Source organism: Nematolebias whitei, chromosome 14, assembly GCF_014905685.2.
Source record: "Nematolebias whitei isolate Nwh7 chromosome 14, NemWhi1, whole genome shotgun sequence".
NCBI lineage: Eukaryota > Metazoa > Chordata > Actinopteri > Cyprinodontiformes > Rivulidae > Nematolebias > Nematolebias whitei.
The window spans coordinates 38,879,278-38,895,245 of NC_056511.1; the positions used below are offsets into that span (position 1 = coordinate 38,879,278).

At 39.2% G+C, this 15,968-nt stretch overlaps 2 protein-coding genes across 2 annotated transcripts in view; one reads left to right on the top strand and one right to left on the bottom strand.

The window, feature by feature from the left end:
- The first annotated feature begins 3,194 nt into the window (after window positions 1–3,194).
- On the top strand, window positions 3,195–4,160 carry LOC119420299 (olfactory receptor 52Z1-like). Its single transcript, XM_037687687.1, has one exon. It carries the CDS (start codon window positions 3,195–3,197, stop codon window positions 4,158–4,160), a length of 966 nt encoding a protein of 321 aa, XP_037543615.1.
- Window positions 4,161–8,431: 4,271 nt separating this feature from the next.
- Window positions 8,432–15,968, bottom strand: part of LOC119420171 (connector enhancer of kinase suppressor of ras 2) — a 64,999-nt gene continuing 57,462 nt past the window's right edge. The window contains exons 19-22 of the mRNA XM_037687550.1: window positions 13,027–13,127; window positions 12,446–12,929; window positions 8,616–8,815; window positions 8,432–8,538 (exon numbers count right to left, since the gene is read on the bottom strand). Coding sequence (XP_037543478.1) covers window positions 8,491–8,538; window positions 8,616–8,815; window positions 12,446–12,929; window positions 13,027–13,127 — 833 coding nt within the window. The 3' untranslated portion in view covers window positions 8,432–8,490. The remainder of the gene's footprint in view (window positions 8,539–8,615; window positions 8,816–12,445; window positions 12,930–13,026; window positions 13,128–15,968) is intronic.

Genomic DNA, 15,968 nt, shown 5'->3' on the forward strand with positions numbered 1-15,968 from the left:
TCGTGTGTCATCTTTCAGTAACTACACAACCAGCAAACCTTGCCCTGCTCACAGCGAGTGCTTGGTACAGTGGTTACTTACTCCCCACAGCGAGCAAACATGCACAAGGATTTGGCAACTGTTTTACGCTGTCTTTTTTCATTCAACCTTTATTGAGACAGGTAAATCCCATTGAGCCTCGAGGACTCATTTACAAGAGAGACCTGATTTCAACAAAGAATGATGACAACAATGGACAACAGCAACAATAACAAACAGTCACAAAAAGTCATACAGATTATTATTATTATTTTTTTTACAAATAGGATGGCTAAAAAAATGAAGAGTAACAAAAAACAGCTAGATTCTAAGGCGAATGTAGAAACCTAAAAACAGGAACATGTCAGCATTGGTCCCTGCCAGGAGTCCAACAGATTCTTAAAGCCACTTAGAGAGGTCAAGGTCGAGAGCTTCAGATCTTTTTGTAAGATATTCCAGGAAACAGGAGCGGAGCAGGAGAAGGCCCTTTTGCCAAGTTCAATCCTCACTGAGGGAACACTGCAGGTAATAATGTCCTGAGAGCGCACGCCATAGCTGCACTCACGCAGAGACATGTAGGAGGAGATGTATGAAGGCAGCAGACCAAGAAGTGATTTAAAAATGAAAATGTACCAGTGAGAGAGTCTGCGTGAAGTTAATGATGTCCAGTTAACCAGTGAATACAGGGTGCAGTGATGGGTACGATAATCACAGCCAGTTATGAATCTTTGTGCACCATGATAGACAGCATCCAACATCTGCAGGGTTCTTGTAGGAGCGTTCATGTAAATAATGTCAGCGTAATCAATGGAGGGACGGAAAGTCACAGATACAAGGTGTTTTCTAGCATTCAGGGTTAGACAGGATCTGTTTCTGAAAAAGAAACCCAGTTTCAGTTTCTTTATCAAGTTTTCCACATGGAGCTTAAAAGAGAGATGTGAGTCGACCAAGATACCCAAATATTTATAGGAATCAACAAACTCAATGGGGACATCATTTGAGGATAAAATATGAGGAAGAACTGCTGGGACCAACTTCCTATTTGAAAAAAGCATCCCTTTGGTTTTGTTGGCATTTAGGACAAGTTTGAGGTGGAACAAATCAGTCTGGATGTAGTTGAATGCAGATTTCAAAATCTGGAAAGCCTTAGCAACAGTTTTAGCTCGACAATAAACAACTGTCGTCAGCATAGAAATGTATGGATGCATTAGGGATGTTTTTACCTACATTATGTATGTAGATTGTAAAGAGGGTGGGTCCTAAGACTGAGCCTTGTGGCACACCATTGTTGACTGTTAAATAACTGGAGGAAGTACCATTATGTTGAACACATTGCCTCCGGTCTGAAAGATAGTTAGAGAACCAACCAATGGTGTGTTCTGAGAAACCAATTTCTGAGAGTTTATGACACAAGATGTTATGATCCACAGTGTCAAAAGCTTTAGACGGGTCTAAGAAAAGCGCAGCACAATAATCCTTAGCATCCAGTGCTTCAACAACGTCATTAAGAACCTTCAGTGAAGCAGTGGTTGTGCTGTGTTGTTTCCTGAAACCAGATTGATGTGGAGGTAAGATGTTAAATGAGTCCAGGTAATTTTTGATTTGAGAGTTTATCAGTTTTTCTAGAACCTTTGCTAAAATGCAGAGTTTAGAGATTGGTCGATAGTTGTTCAATGAGGTGGGGTCACCTCCCTTCAGCAACGGAAGAACAAAGGCTGTTTTCCAAGTGTCTGGAATGGAATTTTGTCTTATGGAGAGATTGAAGATGTGAGTCACAGGGACTGTGATGATATGAATGGCCAGCCATAAGAAATAAGGTGGGATCTACCCAAAAGAACCACACTCAGGACGCAGGAGAATTTTTTTTAACTGGCATTTTACTCGCAAAGTCAGATTTCAGGAGAGGCTACATAAATATGCATACGTCACAGACATAGATGTATACGCATGAAGACGAAGGCCACGAGCGGCGTTATCTGCTCGTTTTTATACTCGTCTCAGCTCAGCCAAGTTCACAGAGTTCAGGGGGAGTCCTTGAAGCCAGCTGCAGCCTTCTTGCACAAACATATGGTTCATGGGCAGAGATAAGATGGTGTTTTGGGGTTCTTTTTCGCAGGGCAGAGGGGAAAAATGTTCTCTGCCATCCATCCATACATTATCTTCAGCTTGTTTCGAAGTCAGGTCACGGGGGCAGCAGCTTGAGCAGGGAGGTCCAGACATCTCTTTCCACAGCCACCTCTTCCAGATCTTCTAAGAGGTGTTCCCAGTCCAACCGAGAGACATAGTCTCTCCAGCGTGTTCTGGGTCTTTCTCGAGGTCTCCTCCCAGTCGAAACACCTCTCTAAGGAGGTGCCCAGGAAGCATCCTTACCAGATGCCCGAACCACCTCAACTATCAATGTATGGAGGAGCAGCGGTTCTACTTCGAGTTTCTCCTGATAACTGAACTTCTCACCTTATCTCTAAGGGAGAGTCCATCCACACTGTGGAGGAAACTCATTTCAACCACCTGTATCCACAATCGCATTCTTCTAGTCACTATCCAGAGTTCGTGGCCATAGGTGAGGGTAGGAATGTAGACCAATCAGTAAACAGAGAGCTTTGCCTTACAGCTCAGCTCTCTGTTCACCACAACGGACCAGCACAGAGTCTGCAATACTGCAGGTGCTGCACCAATCCGTCTGTCAGTCTCACGCTCCATTCTTCCCTCACTCATGAACAAACCCCCGGGATACTTGAACTCCTCCACTTGACCTGAAGAGAGTCATGTTCTCAGCCATAGTAATAAAAGCATCCATAAACTTTGCCCCAAAATTCCCTGACACTACTATTCAGTATTATCTTTTCACTGCATATTGTTTTGTGTGCAGCACTTTGATCAACGGCAGATGTTTTCAATGCAATATTTGAGTAAATACAATTTTATAAGGGGCTTCAAGCAAAGAGCATATTTGCTTTCGTGCACACTAGTTTTTTCGTATAGGAAGAACTTCTTATAGTTTTACTTATTTTTCACTTGTGTGCCTCGGAGGCTCTGACCATTTGCACACATCTGTAAAATTATTGGTGCACAGGTGAAAGCACATGACCTGCTTTTTTACAGAGGAGAGGAAATAAAGGCTGATGTCAGGATCCTGCTCGGTGCAGTTAAATGCCAGTAAACTCATGTCACACAGCATGAACTTCTCACTCGTATCATCATTTTATCTGTCTGAATATTATAGGCTGGAGGAACTGAAGCCAGTGTATTTCTGCATTTTTCTCATCTTGTACCTCACAGTCATAGCAGAGAATGTGATGCTGATTGAAGTGGTTTATTTTGAAAAAGCCCTGCACGAGCCCATGTACGTGCTCCTGTGCAACCTGGCTGCGAACGAGCTGATGGGAAGCATCGGCGTTATGCCGGCGCTGCTGACCAACATTCTGTCTCACACACATGAGATATCCGTGTCGTTCTGTCAGGCGCAGGTCTTTGTCATTCACACGTACGCCGTCACTGAATTCACCATTCTGGCAGTGATGAGCTACGACAGGTATCTGGCCATTTGTTATCCCCTCACCTATCACACCATTATGCCCCAGAGGATAGTGAAGCTTATTGTGTTCATGTGGCTTTACCCTGTGCTGGCTCTGGGCATGGTCTTTATTTACACCTTCCAGCTGCCATTCTGTGGGAGAATCATAGAAAACCTGTACTGCATGAACTACCTGCTTGTAAAGCTGGCGTGCATCGACACATTTATAGCTAACGTCATCGGTTTATTGTCTGTAGCTTTGTATATAGTTCCACAGCTCATCATGATCTTTTACTCATATGCGCACATCTTGAAAATATGCATACTGTCGTTCAGCAAAACCAAGTCCAAAGCTCTGCGGACGTGCACCCCGCACCTGTTAGTGATATTTAACTACTCCATCGGGTGCTTCTTTGAAATAGCAAGAGGTCGATTTGACAACAGATACATGGCCTACCACGCCAAGCTGTTCGTGTCCTTGTACTTTTTCATCGTCTCGCCTCTCTTGAATCCAGTGATATACGGTCTGAGCACGCAGATCATAAGAATACGACTCTTCGGGCTGTTCCGCAGAAAGAAAGGGGCAGGTTCAGTTGATGCAGTCAGGAAAGGTGATGCTGTGAACTGAATGGGTTCCCTGGGTGGAGCCGTGAAGCCTCCTGAAAAACACCAACATGCTGAATCTCATGTTTGTTTTTTTAAGCCCATCTGACTTCTCGTTCACTTAAGATTCACACATTTCAGTTTGCTGCCCCGTCGACCTGGACTCAACGTCGTCTTTGTTTCATTAAATAGATTTAAGAGCATTTTAAAATGTTAGAGAATTAAACATCAAGTTGTAATTATTTTACCTGATGTGAATAGATATTCTCTGGTCATGTAAAGATGCAACCTATTTTAATAAGCTATTAAATGGTTTATTTAAATGTTACTTGGTATTATTAATGTTGTCTTATTAAGTGTTTTATCTGACATAAATAGATATTCTCTGATCATTTAAAGATGCACCCTACTTTAAGGAAAAAATTTTTTTATATATATATATATATATATATATATATATATATATATATATATATGTTGACTGTTATAGTTTGTTTTTATGAAACTTTGTGTTTTGTTGCCAGTTTTGGCCAGGATGCTCTTATAAAAAAAGATTTTTAATATCATTGAGTTTTTCCTGGTAAAATAAAGGACTGGAAAATAAAATAAAATAAAATAAAAAGGGCAGAACTGGAAAATGGGAAAGATAGACGTCATTATTACACCTTACTTGAATAAATAAAACAGTTTGTGAAACTGCTTTTTACTTTTTAGATGCAAAGTCTTTAAAATAAATGAGAAAATGCAAAAATGACTTAAACATTTGGCATCCCCCTTTTTTTTCCTCTAGTACTTGATACTTCGGCAGCTCAAAACAGTTTGTGTTTTTAAGAGCCTGCAGTGGAATCTAATATAACATGTGCATGTTATACTTTATGAAATTAGGTTTTGTATTATTTGTCAGATTGTTGTTAAATGTTATTAGCAGGGATTATTCGCAGAACTGCTGGAACTTTATTCATATGAAAGCAAGCAGATGTTTATTGTGAAAAATAAACTTAATAAAAAGTGCAAAGGGCTCTTTTTTTATATTAATAAATTGATATAAAAAGTAAGAAATCCATGTTTTTTCTGTTACAGCGCAGCAAAAGTTTCAACCAAACTAATGTTTTCTTTAAATAATTCTATCATTTCTTTTGAATACTAAGTCTGGTTTTTAGAGGAAAATATCTGGGTCATTTAGGAGGTATTGTGTTGTGCTAAAAGTTTGTGGTTTTAGCTGAGACTTATTCAAAACACATATTGTAAGTCAGGGGTGGGCAACAGGCTTTTCTTGTTGCAGCAGTTTGCATGCTTGAAATAAAAAAGAAGAAAAACCATCTCCCTAGACATCCTGTAAACTGGCTCTTGTGACAACATATTTGTTAGTTTTAATATGCAAATAAGAAAAAGATAAATAACCCGTGTGTTTGCTTTTCATAGTTTTTCAGTCTAGTTCTGGAAAAGCAACTTACAAAAAAGTTTTAACCTGTCTTCTATCTTAAACCAAAGATTTTCCGAGTATTTGTCCAAGATGTTCATTTTGACTTCCGTTATTTTAATTGATAAAATGCAGGTTTTCATCAACTTATTTATTTTCAATTCAATATATTGGAGGCCGGATGGAGGTTGCCCAAGGGCCACTATTGGCCCTCAAGCCATACATTGCCCACATATAAGGTAAGTGCTAGTCCTTGTGTGAGATATTTGCTTAAAACTTCAGCATTACCTGTTTGAGTCAACCCTGGTTGTCTGTTAGTAAAATATCTCATGAACCACTGAACAGATTTTAATGTATTTTTCAGAAAATATTTACTGGATGTACATCTACAACTGAGATTTAAGAGTCGATCCAATTCAAGACGGCCACTACATCTAATCAACGTTAGTCAGCACAAAAAAGTTCTAACTCAAAGTATTTTACAAATATTGAGCCAAAATTTAATCCAGTAGTAGCTGAGAGTAATTCTCTACATATGAGTGCTAATAAATCTTGCAAAATTAAATTCTATTCAGTTTAATTATATAGCGCCAAGTCACAACAGAAGTCATCTCAGGGTGCCGAACAGAAACATTCATATATGAAATAATAATTTAAAACTATCTATCGGAGGAGCAGACTGCTTTAAGTTTAATTTCATCGCAGACTCTCATCTTGAGCAAGCACAAAGGCGACAGTGGAAAGAAAAAACTCCCTCATGAGGAAGAAACCTCCAGCTGAAACAGGCTCAGGACAAGCAGCCATCTGGTTTGACAGCTGGTTTTGAGAGGAACAGATATACAATGGCAGGTCAAGAATCACATGTAAAGATAAAACTAATATCAACTGAAAACTATTCATTTGTAATTATTCATTTAAAGGAAATATATAAATGGTAAAATGCATTGGTCTAAGCACCGAACCCTGAGGAACTCCATGACTAACTTTGGTGTATGAAAATTCATTTTTTTACATTTACAAATTGCAATATTGCTTGAGAATGTGGATATTATAATTTACAAGTTTTGACCAAAACATTTAACCTTTAATCATGAGACGATTGTAGCTTAAAACTAAGGTGGGCGATATGCATTCCTTCAATGAAGGCTAGGCTTTTAATTAGCATCTGACACCAACAGAAGTAGAACTGGATCCTGCTGTGTTGCACCCTTGTTTCCAACATTAGTGTTTTTTATAGACTTGCAGACCTAGCACAAGTTTAAGCTTTCCGTCGTCTGTTTGTGGTTAATTCAAACATTTACCTGAGAGGTCAGACTGGACGCTCCGATTGTTTCGTTATGTTCAACCAGCTGCTGAACGACATCCTGATTGTAAAAAGCTTCAAGGGCAAGAGCCTAAACCGTTTTAGAAGCGAAAACAACGAGTCCTGTTTATGCCTGTACCATACTTTATTAAAAAAAATATGTAGCTACAATATGGCACAGGTGTGCAACATGAGTGAGTTTCAAAATGACGTGGTAATTTAGTCTTACAAAGCATGCTTCTCTGTTAAACACTTAATAAATATGGTTATTTTTTTATGGTAAACACATAAAATAATAAAACTCACATTTTCTGGGTCAGTGTTAATACTGAAAAATACACCGTGCTGGTTATGTGCGCATGGGTTTGTGGGTGGATTGGGACTGGGAGAGGTAACACCAGTAGTCTCTGAAACAAATGAACTTTGAAATACAAAACTGCTCTGCGAACAATCAGGGAGACGGCATGCATACAAAAATAGACAACTATTCTTATCATCCCTTTGTTATTTACATTAATTCATTATTGCCAAGCGTTATTTTTGCATCCCTGCTTTGAGGAATCCCTCGCTTCCCTAATCTTCTCGTCTGTCTGAAAAAAGGTACGATGTACATTCACTATCACTGAGGCACAGCACTTGATGTACAGTTTATATAGGTACCAAAAACATCATGTAATCACCGCTGCAGGAATGAATATTAAATATACAACATACTGTATATGTTTAACACCCTGTGCACACACTCAGGAATCAAACATACGTGCAGAATGAACCGCCGAGAGACAAAAACGCTTATTATGAGCGGGTAAACCCGACTCCAGCATGATGTGGAAAACAAGTCAACAGAACAAAGATGATTTCAAAATCTCTCAGACGTCGACACAAAGTGCTTCTTTACTCAAAGAAAAGATCCTGTGAACCTTTAAGTTACTTTGTCCAGATTTTGTTTTGAGTCACACTCTTAAAACAACAGTTTGCATCTTTTAAAGTGGAGTTCTGTGGAATGGTTATGAACAATTTATGTCTTACCAGTTGCAGAAAGCTATTTGAATGACCTCAGTTTGGAGACAGAGCTTAATTCTGACCAGACTGAGCTGATGGAGTAAAGTGGATTGATGTTGTCTTAAAACACTTTCAATCCCACAGTATTCATTCATCCAACCTTTATTTATACAGGTCAGTCTCGTTGAGCCACGAGGACTCATTTACAAGAGAGACATGTTTCAAACAAAGAACACAGATGATACTGGTTCATTATAAACCTTTACATCAATATCAGTTTCGTATTATATTATTTACATAACTAATGGGTATTAGCGAGCACAAAGAGTGACAGAAGCACTTCATTCTAATCAGAACTTAACTATTTCTACAAATTGAGATAATTGAGGTAGTTATTCATAACCTTTTCGCAGAATGCCAGTTCTAAAGATCAGAACAATCCCTTTGAGGGAGAGGTTGGGAGAAATCAGTTTCCTTGCTGTTGAAAAGGAGTTTTAAAATGAAAAGGAATGGATAACTGAGCAAGTAAAAGCTGGTTTTTGGTGCCTTTTGTCTCCAGCAGGGTGGAATGTTGACAGCATGAGGCACAAGCCGAAGTAAAGTAATGCTTTGGAGGTGATCTTCAACAGACTACCCTAGAAACCCCAACGACCGATTCGTGCCTTGAAGAGGAACATTCTGTAGGAAAATAAACGGACTAATTATTAATCAGCAAACTCCACATGTAAACTGAAGGCCTGAACATGGAGCCATACCTTCAGTGAGCTCTGAAGGACCCGCAGGCGGTGAAGCTTATCATTCAGAAGCGGGTCGTTAACTCTGCGGACAAAGGAGCGCTTGTACTCCAGGCGGCTGGCTGATCTGTGGTCAGCGGAGGTTGAAAGATTGGTCTGCTCCAGAGCTCGGTACAGATCCACCAGAGAGTCAGTCTGCAGCCTGCAGTCCCGTCCATGACCTAGAAAGATAAAGAAAAACTTACGTCACACTAATTATGAGTGAATCATCTGACCAACGACTGTTCCATCTAAATTAAAGCTGGCCGCCCAGTGAATCATTCTGAGACCAACAATGAAGCCATTTGGGAAATCTGAGCCTACTTAGATCTTGTGTTATTTGTCTTTTTTTTTTTTAATTCCTAATTTTATGATGTCAGGAGAAGTTGAGGCCAAAAATAATACAAATCTTGTGTTACAGGTGCATCCCAAAAAACTACGAAGTAGAATATTGTGAAAAAGTTTTATATTTTGTAAATCACTTCATAAAGTGAAACTCGTATAGCATATGGATTCATTGCACATAGAGTGAAATATTTCAAGGCTTTATTTCTTGTAATTTTGATGATTATGTCTTACAAATAATAAAAAGCCAAAATTCAGTGTTTCAGAAAATATTCCAGTCAGGGCAGGAGACAAGTCCTGCTGGAAAATGAAACCAGCATCTCCATGAAGCTCGTCAGCAGAAGGAAGCATGAAGTCTCTAAATGTCCTGCTAGATGCTGCGTTGACTGTGGACTTCAGAAAACACAGTGGACCAACACCAGCAGAGCCAAACCATCACTGACTGTGGAAACCCTCTGGACTTCAAGTATTGTGGATTCTGGGCTTCTCCACTCTTCCTCCAGACTCTGAGAACTTGATCTCCAAATGACTTGAAATTGTACTTTCATCTGAAAAGAGGACGTTGGACCACTGAGCAACAGTCCAGTTCTTTTTCTCAGCCAGGTAAGACGCTGACGTTGTCTCTGGTTCAGGAGTGGTTGGACTTGCGTAATGAGACATTTGTAGCTCATGTCCAGGAGTTAATCAGCTGATCAGGGGGAGACACCGCCAAAAAATAAAGACTTGAAATATTTCTCTCTATGTGTAATTCATCTATATAACAGAATGAGTTTGAGTTTCCTTTTCTGAAGTGACTAACAAAACAAAAAAAATCACTTTCACAATATTCTAATTTTTTGAGATGCACCTGTAAATGTGCTTTATAAATAAAGTTTGAATTGAACTTGAGTTGGTATAAAACTGTAGTTTTTCGTTGCCTTTGCGTTCATTATTACGTTTATTTATTTGGTTAAGATTGCAAACAATCAATTTGTCTGTCTATACCCACATGTGCTGTAGGGATATTTTAGTCCTATGAACCTAACAGTGTAAATTGTTCTAGTGTTTTTTAATCTGTGACCTTATGTTTTAAATGCTTTTTATTAATTCTTCAGTTATTATCATTATTAGTGTATTGTATATATATGTTTATATATTTTTCTCTTTAATTTACTCATTGATTGTTGTTGTTGTTAAGCACTTTGATAACAGGTTCTGTTTTAAATGTGCTCTATAAATAAAGTTGACTTGACTTGACTTAATAAACTACATGGACTCCACACTTCCCCCTACTGGTTCCACACAAACACCTCACTCCAGTTTGTTCTCACTTTGTTTTGGATTTTGCGAGTAAAGAGGTCCATTCTGAACTTATGGCTGTGCTATGAATCACGTTTTAATTTCTCCATCATCTTTATCAGAAACGTTGCCAAGAACGAACGGCAGAGCGATAGATAAATGAGGACTAGAAGCGAGGACCTCCCGAGCGAGTTTAAGGAATTAAATATTAACAGAGATTGAAAGGATTGCTCGTCTCTTCTGCTACCGAGAGGCATCATGACGTCTGGCTTGGGTTTGAGAGGAAGCAAAAAATAAAAAAGGAGTGAGCATGAACGCTTGTGAGAGAGGAGCAGAGTGAAAGGATGAGATTAATCAGGATCAAAAAAGGCACATGATTTGATCCCAGTTAGACAACTGCCTTGAAGGTCCAGGAGGGATGGCAGATAGGTTGGCTTAAAATCCAATCCTGTAAAGTACTGGGGAGAATTACTGGTAAACGTCTGACATTTGCTGTCTCCAGCTGCTCGTTTGGGGTGTCAGTAAAATACCTCATGGCAGGGACTGTTGCTCAGTCTCGTGCAGCTGAAACGCGTCACTGCACATAAATCTGTTTACAAATCAAACACATTTAAGATGATTTCTAGATTCGGAGTCAACGACCTGCTCTAATGATCTACTGCAAAACACCTGAGCTCCAGAAGCCCTGTCCAGAGTAGCTCAGATTTCTACACCAAATCCGGAGCAAAGTTGGTAGTTTGAATCCCATTTCACCATAAAATTATTAAGAATATTATTGAAGTCGTTTTTACATTTTCAACTAGAGACGTCAAGGTTAACAATTACTGCTGAATGACTGAAATTTGTTGAAGAAGCTAAAACTAATCAGTTAAAAAGAGCCGCGAGGAGCACACAGCCAGGTAAAAGCTGAATGTAGCAACATGCTAGGTTAAAGTAGCAAAACACCAACTAATTACTAAAAGTAGCAACATTATAGCTAAAAGCCAAAGGGAGCAATAAACAAGCTAAAAGCTACAAAGGATTAGAAAAAGGCCTAAAGTAGCACAAGGCTAAATTCATTCAGCCTTTTTTGAAACAGGTTATTCTCGTTGAGTCTCGAGGACAAGAGTCCTGATTTTAACAAACGATGATGACAACAGCAGACAATCAAAACAAAGCATTTAAGTTGTGAAAAAAAGATAATTATATTAAAAAATGAAACAAAAACAGCGACACTGTAAAGAGATGTAGAATACTAAAAACAGGAACATGTCTGCAAAGACTAGCTAAAGTAGCAAAAGGCTAGTTAAAAGCTAAAGTAGTAAAATGTTATCTAAAAGCTATTTCAATATATTTTATACCAGATTATTTATTTTTATTTATAATAATGCCTAACCTTTAATTACTATGACACTATACATAATACATTACATAAAAATCAATATTTTATCAAGATTCTGTGGTTTTTGGTGTTGAACTCGTGTGCAGGCAGACCATGGAGGCGCAGAAATAGAATAAAGAATTAATTTATTTACAAAAACAAAACTTACTTCTTCAAGGAGACATAGAGGGGAACAGAACATGACATCATAACGGACCATCCACGGACAAATGAGGAGACACAAAGACGCAGAATATAAAGCAACAATGAAGAACACCTGGGGTGATTGGAACAGGGAACAGGTGTGACGGGAGCTGGCAACATGAGGCAGAGCACACAAAAACACAAGGATCACAAAACACAGATCCTCTCATATTTCTGTCTGAGGAAACAAACCATGTATGTATTGTATTACCTGTATACAATACATTACAATACATATATTGTAATTTTTTTCCACTGCTGAAAGTTTTTAGGATCGTTTAATGAGATCCATTAAAAAAAGAAAACCATACCTCACTAAAACCTTTAAATTGTTTGTTTTTATGACCTTTAGTCCAAAGCCTGCTTAATGTTAAATTGATAGTAAGATCAGAAGGGCAACAAAATGTTTATTGTTGTTGTTGTTTTACCTGTCCAATAAGTTTCAGAGGATTTATCCCCGCAGGGTTTTCACTAATCTTACCAATAAACAAATTCTTGTTTTATCAGAGGAATGAAATGCATTTTATCAAATTATGGAACATGTTTTGTATTTTTGCTTCTCCTGTAATGTAGTAATAAAACTATCATTTTGTGAGTATACATTCAAGTGAACCAGGACCCTGACCTGTGCCTCTGGTCTGGTCTGGGTGGTAGTGCTGGGGCTCTCTCTGATCCGATGCAGGAGCGGTGGCGGTCAGGATGGCATGAAGCCCGCTGTCCCTGGGAAGTGTGAAGCTGCGAGGTTTTCCTCCTGCGTCTGAGTCGATGCTGGCCCTGAGGGGCAGCGGCAGAGCTCGGTACTGCTCCTGCAGCAGGCTGCGCTGCGCAGGCAGAGTGGACTGCCTGCGGTACTCCATCTCCAGCTGATTTCTGTCCTCAGGCTGCATGGGATCTTCCACCGGAAACGTCTGCAGGTAGTGCATCCTGGTGTTGCTCTCCATCTGGTCGTGCCACGAGTTTCGGTGGCTGCTCGACTTCTGCCCCGGCGAGATGCTGTTCGTGCTGCTGCTTTCCTGAGGCTCCGAGTGGTACTCCTCGTGCGAGGAACGAGACTGGAATGTGTCAGAAGAGGAGAGGTGGCTGCGTTTTGGCTCCAAGTAGGGACTCACCTAAACACAAACAGATCATTGGGCGAAGAACTCAGTAGTTAGATGCATGGGGTGGTATTTGCTACATTTTTTTTTTAAACCAGCTGTGCAAACTCACAGAAGATGCTCTGGGATATGTGTCATAAGGAGGAGGTGGACTGTCTCGTTTGGGGACTGGGGGCGCCTCCATGTCCTCATGATCACTCTCGCTCCAGTAATCTGAAAAGAAACAACATTACTTACAGCTATAATTAAAACCAAGTTGTTCCATGAAGTAATATACGTCATTAATACGCATTTTACTGTTTGGGTGGGTCAGGAAAGTTAAACTCCCAATAAGTGATTGTGAGGAGGGATACATCTAAGGTGTGAAAACTTCATGCAGAGTCATCTGGAGGTGGATTGGATCTAAAATAGAAGCTTGGCTGCAAAGGAAAAAAGCCCCCCCCCCCCCCCCCCCCTTCATAAACCTGTGACAAACCGGCACTCGCACACCCACCATGGAAGGGTTTTCATGTAGGCAGAAGGGTTAGCTCCATTACTTCCTGTTCGTTTGTAGGAACATAAACATATAAAAATAACACAAATACCATTCCACCTCAGCATGAAGGGACGTGGGGAACGTGAAATGCATCCGTTGCTGGCCTGAAAATAACATATTTTTACTGGATTCCCTAAATCAGGTCTAGTTTTCCTCAAATTAGTGCACAAAAAATGTTTGTGAATGAAGTAGTTTGTTTTTCTAAAATTGTGTCTCATCTGGTTAAAGCTGGAAAAAAAGAAAAGTAAGTCAGAAAAGTTAAGGTCTAGCATATTCCTTAAAGGAATGCATATCACCCACCACCTTTCAAGATACAGTTTAAACCAGATGTGGGCCACTTTTGTTGTTGTGTTTCCAGAACAAGTCTGAAACATAAAGACCACAAAAACCAAACACACACACACACACACACACACACACACACACAAACACACACACACACACACACACATATATATTATTTATATACAAAGTATATATATATATACCATACCAATTTATTTATAGAGCACTTAAAACAGCAACAAGGCCAACCAAAGTGCTGTACAATAGAAACAAACAAGCACATATATACATATGTGTGTGTGTCTGTTTTTCAAATTTATACTAATATATTGTCACAAGACCCACTTTACAAAAAGTATGTCTAACTAGACCTGTCACGATAAACAATAAACCAATTAATCGGACGATAAATCAAAATCATCTACTTCATTTTCATTTATCAGCTTAATTGTTTCTTCGTGTCTCTCTTTCTACTGAAGACACTGGATGACAAAAGGCTCAACTCCGGGGCTCTTCACTGACCCCTCCCTTTCTCATTTTTCTTTTTACTTTAAAATCTGTTTTAACCGTCCAAAACTGTGTTTTTGGAACGTTAAAAGCAGCTAAGCTACGAAGCTAAGCTACAAGCTAAGCTAACAGTCCGACCTCGGGGGGAAAAATCCTCCACCATATCGAAGCTCCAAAATTCACGGTTGAAACCCGTGCCTTTGTGTAAGAAGTTGTTTTTCTTTGCAAAAAGAAGCTGAGAACTTGTTTACTGATTTTTTTTTATTAAAAGCTTTGTGTGAAAAATGCTATGCTAAAGAGCTCAAACCACACAAAGTGTCCGCCATTTTGAAAAATGAAACAAAAGGAAAGAGAGACAGCCCATGTTATGTCAAAGGGCCTCCCTCCCATTTTTCTTAAGGAGACACACTGCTCGCTCCTTTACTATCCATCCTCTGGTTCAAACGATCTTATACTCCCATCTGGTGGCCAAAACGGTACTACACACAAAATAAATTAACTAACATTTCTTCTTAAATTTGACAATAATAATTTAGTAATTATTGTCAAATTTCAAACAATATTATCGTTTTTCGCAATAATTTTTGAGACAATCGCCCAGCAAAATTTGTTATCATGACAGGCCTATGTCTAACATTGCTAAAGAGTATTGGAGAGATTCATTCATTCATTCCACCTTAATTTAAACAGATAAATAACATTGAGCCTAAAAGACTCATTTACAAGTGAGGCCTATTTGGACAGACAAAAAAGTGGTGAAATGGACACATGTAGGAGTTGGAGGCAAAAAAATTCCTATCAGACTTTTTTTTTTCCTGCCTGAGAAAAAAAACCCCTCTAATATTAAAAAAAAAAAACAAGCACATAGTGACATAGGCATTCTGCAGGGGGGGGAGCGGCGAGCACGTTCATAGATGCTCTCGAGGTCACTGTAAGTTATATTTATCAAGCATGCTAACTATGCTACAACAAGAAAAGCCTTAAAGTTCAGTTTATTTATATAGTGCCAAGTCACAACAGAAGTTATCTCAGAGCACTGAACAAATACATTTGCATACATAAAAACTACAGTAGTATTATTTATCAAATGTAGGGTAGCCAGCAGATTGTGTTGAGTCTTTTGGATTATCCATCTTAAAGAAAATGTATTCTCCAATTCTCCATGCAGCCCTTCGATTGCTTTATATCTTGATTTAGCCCTTTGGAAAAAATGTTGCTCCCCCCTGATTTAGACTAAAATGCTCTTTTGCTGAAAATAATAGAAGCCATTTTGATCAAGCCATGGAAGCATCGTTGTTATGCGTGATCTCATGTGATATCATGAGACTTCCCACTCAGAGTATGTGTTGTTAATGACTCTCAGCTACAACAAAAAAGGTTGAATCATGTCATCTGGACTTCGTTTTTTTGTTAAAAAGAAACGTTTCGCCCCTCATCCAAGAGGCTTCGTCAGTCTGAGGCCTAGCCATCTGGTATTACCCAGAAGCCACCCTGACTCTTGTGTTTCAAGCCTGCCTCAGATACCCCTGAAGTCTGGCCTTTTCACTAATGGTTTCAAAAACACAAAGTTTGTTTTCTCAGTCATCCAGGTATATAACAACAAAAAAGGTTGAATCATGTCATCTGGACTTCGTTTTTTTTGTTAAAAAGAAACGTTTCGCCCCTCATCCAAGAGGCTTCGTCAGTCTGAGGCCTAGCCATCTGGTATTACCCAGAAGCCACCCTGT